The following is a 6,984-nucleotide window of genomic DNA, read 5'->3' as shown; positions in this document are numbered from 1 at the left end:
CATAAAAGCGACACAATGTTAATGAATAAAGTTTATTTAGATGTTGACAAAGTGAAATAGCGATTACAATGTATTTAGAAAAAGTATCTTTATATAAGTGTCTCTACTACCAGGTATCAACTATGGACACTGTGATGAAATCTCGTCTCAAAAGGCCACATTAAAGTCACAATAGAACTTGCAACTGATATCTAAATAACCAATAATACAATATGTTCTTAAATACACACACACATACACACACAGCCTCCCACACAACCCTAAAGGAACAATTATTCTTAAATATCTGAAAGACTTGAAGCTTTTTGAGACGCACTGATTCTTTGGAAGTTCCCATGCACGCTTAAACAGATACATACATTAAAACATTACGTGTTTACTTTGATGATCTTCATGACAACTGAGCTTCAGCTTTGTGATCTCTGGGGAAATTAAACTCATCCTTCCTGAGTTTGAAAGTGATTTGACTTTTGGCTCAGCAATACACAACAATAGATGTCAGGAAAGTGATTTATAATCGCCTCTGTGTTTGGCTCTTTACTTTTATCTATATATGAGGCTAACGAGCTTTAAACACACTTTTGGGCAGGATGGACATGATGGACCTGTCCTCCCTCCACACATCCACACAGGAGGCAGACACACAACTTCAAACTGATTGTACTAATTACACAATGAAACTCAAAGGAACAAACATTGATCTCAGGTTGCTCGCTACTTTGAAATGGATTCCAAGTCTCTGAGGAAAAGTAGTTAGCTACATTGAAGCTACTGCAATGGGCAATGTTAAAGGTTTGTGCTGTTATGCTTGCAAAGCTAATAAAATAGTAAATTGGAAGAGTTTGTGTATTTACATATATTTACATTGAATATGAGTAAGGTTGCAATAAAACAAAAAATAGAGTTAGAATTGGACAGGAATCTGATGTGTAGATTGCATTTACCATAAGGATAAGTTTGGTGACCTGGATGAGTGCTGCATGCTGGGATAGCGGCAAGTTAAGTGTAACGTTCTGCAGCAAAAAAACAGCACTGGAAAAGCTACAATAGCTGAGCTGCTGTCAAGCTACTGAAAAAAGTAGCTGAGTTTGTAGCTAAAAGAGCTTTTACTCTTTGTAATCCCAAACACAGCACAACGCACACAGGACAACAGTGAATCAGACGTCAAACTCTTCAACTCACTAGGTCATTTCCTTGTATTGATCCATGGATGATAGAGATGAAAGGTGACAGATACATTTCAACCTGTCAGAGCGCAGCAGCGAGAGTTTATGCTATCGGGAGAGAAATCACTCACGGCCTCCTCCAAAGCAGGCAAGCAGGAAAGTGAACAGGTAAATAATGTCCAGGTAGAGGCTGAGTGTGGCAAAGACATATTCCTCCGGGCTGAGGGAGTAACGTTTGTTCCCCATCAGTAACTGAGTGTCAAATGCCAGGAACTGTGCAGGAAGAAAGACGGGCAAAGAGAAGAAGAAGAGGAGTAAAAATGCCACTCTGGGCTGGTTGATGTTTGGATGCAGTGTGTGTTGTGTGTGTGTGCTTCTCACCATAGTGAAGAGGATTGCACCCGCAACAGCATAGAGGGCGTGTAACCAGGGAACCTGCAGTGTGAGGTCAGCGTTACAAAACCTTCTTAACAAGGACAGGAGCCTAATTTAAGACAGACGCTGGCTTTCCTCGATTATCTGTGTGGGTTAATCTGCCCTCATTCACCTCAGCGTCTATTTATACCTCCAACACTCATCGCTCTGTCTCCACAGATAAATACTGATGGGATCACGTAAAAATAACCGAGGGGGGAACTTACGTATCCGAAAGGGACGACAATGGAGACACAGATGGCGCAGAGAAGCATGACCATGCACAAGCAAAACAGGACGCCGTGGTAGGAGGTGAAGTCGATCTGAAGGAGGAGAGAGGAAGAGAGGAAGAGAGGAGGAGAGGATGAATGATTCGCTCTCTTCACTCAAAGATCAAATGTAGAAATCTCACCAGAAGTCTCACCTTGGTTTGGAAGCTGAAGATGGTGACAGAGAGACACACCAGAGCAGTGATCCCGAGGCACAGAAGCACAGACTTGGAGTTGTAAAAGCTGAAGGGCGACAAAACAAGATTTCAATCAGTCACTTCAGTTAGAAATAATATGAGAAAATAAACTTGATTCAAAGTCATTTAGCTGCTGATTCTGATTCTGATTCTGATTCTATTTAAGTAAAAAAAACATAAACAGGCAACAATAACAATAACTTTTTGGATCATAACTCCCTGTGATAATGTGTTCATACTGACAAAATGAACAAAATAGCCACCTGTCTTTAATAAAAAATCTGCTAGTATTTGGAAAACCAGTCAGCAATCTAACCAGATACTTCAAAGAACCTTGTCTTTATTTAGAAGCTTTTAAAAACTCCACTCACTGGGGCTGATTGACAGGAAAAAGAGATTTCCAAAATAAAGTTGTAGTATTTCAAGGAAAAAAATGTAAATGTTAAACGCATAAAGTTGAGAATTCAGAGAGTTTTAACGTTCTAATACTTAACCTGCTGTTTCCTTATTTACTTATTGAAGAATATAACTTCACCAGAGCCTCTAAGTCCATTTCATCTTGCTGACACACAATTCTCACCCTTTTTTTCCCCTCAAAATGTACAACATTATACTCAAAATCTCTCTTAAAGGTCTAATGCTCCACCATAGTTTTGAAAAAGGCAAACAAATCTGCATTTTATTATCACCTGGAGACAAAACCCATCATGAAGGACATGCTGAGAGTCTGCAAAGGAAAGAGGAACACACAGGAGTCAAAGTTATGGATGAGGTGAGGTGAAGAAAACATAATACTGTGATGTATTTAATGCACTACATGATTTACGGATGAATACTTACAAAGAGAGTCAACAGGATGAGGTTCCAGGGAAACTGCCTCCTGTGGAAAGCAGAAAGAAGAGCATCATACAGTATGTCCATCAAATATTGAGTTTTTATGAATATTTGTTTTGAAAGTACCTCAGATCGCCACAGCAGGATAACGCGATGTAAGTAACAAGGAACACCATGCTGAGATCAAAGAGAGACACAGAACATCATCAACTTTCACATTAATGACCTAAAGGTGCTGTAGCATAATGTGGGTGAAGATCTAGGCTCACTTACTAAGACGTAGAGTACAAGCCAGGGTGAGTCTGGATGAAGAACCTCACAGGTTCACTGCAGACACACACAGAGTCAAGTCTTCCAGTTAGTGATGTGGTGTTGTGATCCATGTGTGTGAATAGTGATGTAGTAGTGTCTTACCAGAATGTGAAGAGGCCAACAATCGCCACAGACACTAACAGCTGAACCAAGAGGATGGCGTAGACCTGCAGTGAGAGACAAGGCAGTTTGGCTTTAATGTGTTTGCTCTCATTTCATCTTTTTGTTCTCTCATTTTTCTTCGAATGATTTCTTTTGTACCTTCCTGATGAAGATCTGTCTGATCTGTCTGTCATCCCACGCAAACTGAGCCTCCATCTCGTCATAGCCTAGGAGGATAGGAGGATAGGAGGATAGAGACCATAGAGGAGATATTATTGAATACTCCCATATTTACAACTTCAAATGTTTTACGTATTTTGTGTTAAATAATTTTGATTGTCTCTAAATCTTAGACACTAAATTTACTGAGCACATAGATTTCACTTTTGCCATTTTAAATTGAAAGCACCAAATCTAGGCACCGCTTCAAACAAATACAGATACATCAACTCATTTGTTAAATACTGAACATAATGACACAAAAATCCCTTTTCGTGGAAGCCATAAGACACTGTTTATTTTATGGAATTAGAATAAAAGCCTTTGGTTATTCATTTAATCAAGAATTCAAATACTGTCTGTTATTGTGCAATAAACACGCAATCAACGAAAGAAGCTGAACACCAGTTCATGATGCTGTGATGTAAACAATGAAATCAGCATGCTTGCCTTTTGGGTATCTTGTCGGAAATGTAGAGAAATTATTTTGTGATTCTGATCATTTTCAAAAGTACATTACAATTCTATCATTTCATTTCAAACATAAATTCATTTGGATATATGTTTTTGGTGTTATATGTTATACTCAGTATCACTCCAGTGTGTGTCTGCATGTGTGGAGCTACACTGAGGCTTGTGTTTACCTGCAGTGGCCTCCTGGTAAGTTGGCGGCTCGTTGTCACTCTTGCTCAAGGTGCTCACCTGCTGGGTCACAGTGTAGAGTGGGAAAGAGTCATGAGTGCTTTTACAGAACCTGCACTGTATCAACATCATCTATAAAATGGCTGAAATATAGAAATAAAGAAACAAATCATTAAGTTGCTATAGAGGTAATCAAATGTTATATTCATACCTTTGCCTTTGCCATGTTTTCACCCTTTTTGCTCCTTAGTGATGATGGGTTTAGTCACAGATGATATGTTTGTAAGCTTGTACTGAATTCCAGTCTCCTTTCCTCTCCCTCGTTGGCTGTTCAGTGTGTTCCAAAGCAGGGGATGGTGTGTTTACTGTCTTTGTACTGTGGGGATTACACTGAAGCTTTACAGGACTTCATGTGGTTAATCTCTCTCTAACCCTGATCCCACAGCACCCCCATCCTCTGTGCAATGAGACAGTCCAAACAGCGCCCAGGTCCTTTCCACCACTGAGACAGAAGTAGGCCTGTACCACTGCTTTTGCTAAATAGGGGTGTCCTGTCCTGTTATATGTCTTCTCAGCAGTGACCCAGGACAGATAATCATCCTCGTATGTACCAGACAGATTCAAAGAAGTTACATATCCAAATTACATACATATTGTGTAACGTTTCTGCCCCAATTTAGAGGAACTAGTTCACCACAGACACATTCATATACAGTATATAACACCTATAGGTAGATGAACAGTATACTATTTTTTTTGTCCAATAAATGGTAACCATATGTTTTATAGCTATATATTTATCAGCAAAATAGTTCCGATTTGGTAACAATGACACGTTTTTGATAAGAGAGTGGTTTAGTAACAGCACAGGTGTTAACTAACACTAACAAGATGGAAGTTAAGAACATTACGGTCACAGCTTATCCTTACAAACACTATTAATGAGCTTTACCAGCAGGCACCCACCTTTCACCTTACATTTTTTTCACCCCGCCAAAATGACGCAGTGGAATAATACATTTTAGAATTGTTTCAGATTTGATGAAAGACCCTTGTATCAATGGAGGCAGAGCACTTATAGACACACATTTTGACAATACTGATCCAGATGTATCAAAAAAAAAATCTCATTTAGTCTTTCATCTGCTGAGTGAATGAATGAGATTGTCAACCCAGGATGATGCTCGTACTTCAGTGTGTAGGGTCAAGTTTACAGCTGAGATTAATAAACTATGGTGGCCTGTTTGGATCCACTATTCACTGTTTTGTTTGTCCATTAATTCATCCATATATTAATTCATTCCCTGTTAATTAGACATTTCTGACTAACCATGTACATGGCAGCATTTGTTTGTGGTGGATTGATCTATGCTAGTGGTTCTCAAATCTATAAAACCAAGTAAAACACACTGTAAAATAAAATAAAATAACATAATAAAATAGAATAGAGTAATAATGACGATTAAAAACCTTATATGTGAGCTGTGCTCAAATTTGGGGTGAGTGGGCACTTTAAAATGTAATTCCTACTTAAAATGCAGAAAATATTAAATCTAAAAACGATTGCAATACTGTACCTCTGTAGATTTCAATCAATTTCAATAGAAGCTTCCTTCGCCATCGGCCGCACCACCAGAGGGCGCCATAAGTACAGGATACGCTGAACATAGTTACTGGATTCAAATAGAATCTAGGGATAATCAAAGTAGCAACACATATACAAAAAGCTATTTACCTTGCTTAAAAGTTCCAAAATTCCAGAAAAATTAGTTCCTTTAATTGGTGTATGATTTAAAAAGACACAAATAAAAAACAAACACGTAGGTTGTATCAATTTTATACAGAAGAGGACACACTAACATGGCAAGGACGCTGTTTGTCACAAATGTTGGTGAAACTGAATACACCGTAGATCATTTCCGATATGTAGTCATCTATTTGGTCAAGTCAGCTGTACAAATATTTGCTGTGACAATGTTGACATATGTTTTGAACGTTTGTCAAAATGAGTTGCTGCAGTTATCATTCTGTCCAGCAGGTGGCAGGAGATGACCTCAATATGAAGTGCAGACGTCACAGAGGTTGGCACGCTTCCCTTTTTCCATGTTCCTCCAGGACATGAAAGATATGAGGGGTTTTTCTGATGCAGCTTTGAGAATAAGAGTTAGTAATGTGATTCCTGATATCCATCTTAAAAATACATGTAATCTAGATGAGACTATTTCCCTCCATAATTACCTCTGGGATACTAAAAATATAAATCAATCTAAATCTATAAATCTGTCAAATTACTGCTGCTGCTCTGTTTTGTCCATAGGTAAATCAACTAAATTATCGACAAATAAATCACAAATATGCACACATGACCAATAAAGGCACCACATGCGTCGATTCGAATCGATTTGGAAAAAATATGACGTGGTTAAGTGATTAAGAGGATTATGCTCATTGTGGAGAATTCTGAAGGCCACAGCCACTGTTTCTGGAAATGTTTCCAAATTCCAAATACGTTTACCGACTGGTTCCTCCCAAGCAATAAATTTGCCTGCCAGAGAGACAGGAATTATATTATAATTTATGGAAATATGTGTTTCAGTCTTTCATCGGTCGCCTTAACAACCTCCTGCCATCTAAATCGGGCTTCTCCTTATAAAGTCTGGCACCTTTACTTTCTGCCTCCAGAGCCTTTACACATGTATGTCTCCACTTAACCCACACTCATCCAGTCTGTGTTACACCAGCATGTTGTTTAAACTGAAAGGTCACAGCTGATCATCTTCCTCAGTCTGGGTTTGTAGTTCAAACACAATTTAATCTTTGAAATGACCA

General features: G+C 38.6%; 1 protein-coding gene across 1 annotated transcript; it reads right to left on the bottom strand.

Moving 5' to 3' along the window:
* Positions 1-1,090: 1,090 nt before the first annotated feature.
* On the bottom strand, positions 1,091-4,755 carry faim2b (Fas apoptotic inhibitory molecule 2b). Its single transcript, XM_076156788.1, has 12 exons — positions 4,367-4,755; positions 4,158-4,218; positions 3,454-3,521; positions 3,295-3,359; positions 3,154-3,207; positions 3,007-3,057; positions 2,887-2,926; positions 2,736-2,773; positions 2,005-2,092; positions 1,808-1,903; positions 1,548-1,601; positions 1,091-1,439 (listed from the first exon to the last, which is right to left on the bottom strand). Exons 1-12 carry the CDS (start codon positions 4,379-4,381, stop codon positions 1,290-1,292), a joined length of 780 nt encoding a protein of 259 aa, XP_076012903.1. The 5' UTR covers positions 4,382-4,755; the 3' UTR covers positions 1,091-1,289.
* Between the last annotated feature and the right edge of the window lie 2,229 nt (positions 4,756-6,984).

The sequence above is a fragment of the Genypterus blacodes genome, unplaced genomic scaffold (assembly GCF_046128005.1).
Source record: "Genypterus blacodes isolate CSIRO-AG114 ecotype Tasmania unplaced genomic scaffold, CSIRO-AGI_Gbla_v1 ptg000070l_1, whole genome shotgun sequence".
Classification (NCBI taxonomy): Eukaryota; Metazoa; Chordata; class Actinopteri; order Ophidiiformes; family Ophidiidae; genus Genypterus; species Genypterus blacodes.
This window is presented reverse-complemented; position numbering and strand designations above follow the sequence as displayed.

Coding starts and splice junctions, on each gene's coding strand:
- faim2b (XM_076156788.1), bottom strand. Junction 3,360..3,453: donor GACAGATCTTCATCAGGAAG/GTACAAAAGAAA, acceptor CTCTCACTGCAG/GTCTACGCCATCCTCTTGGT. Junction 2,927..3,006: donor TCCTGCTGTGGCGATCTGAG/GTACTTTCAAAA, acceptor TGCTTTCCACAG/GAGGCAGTTTCCCTGGAACC.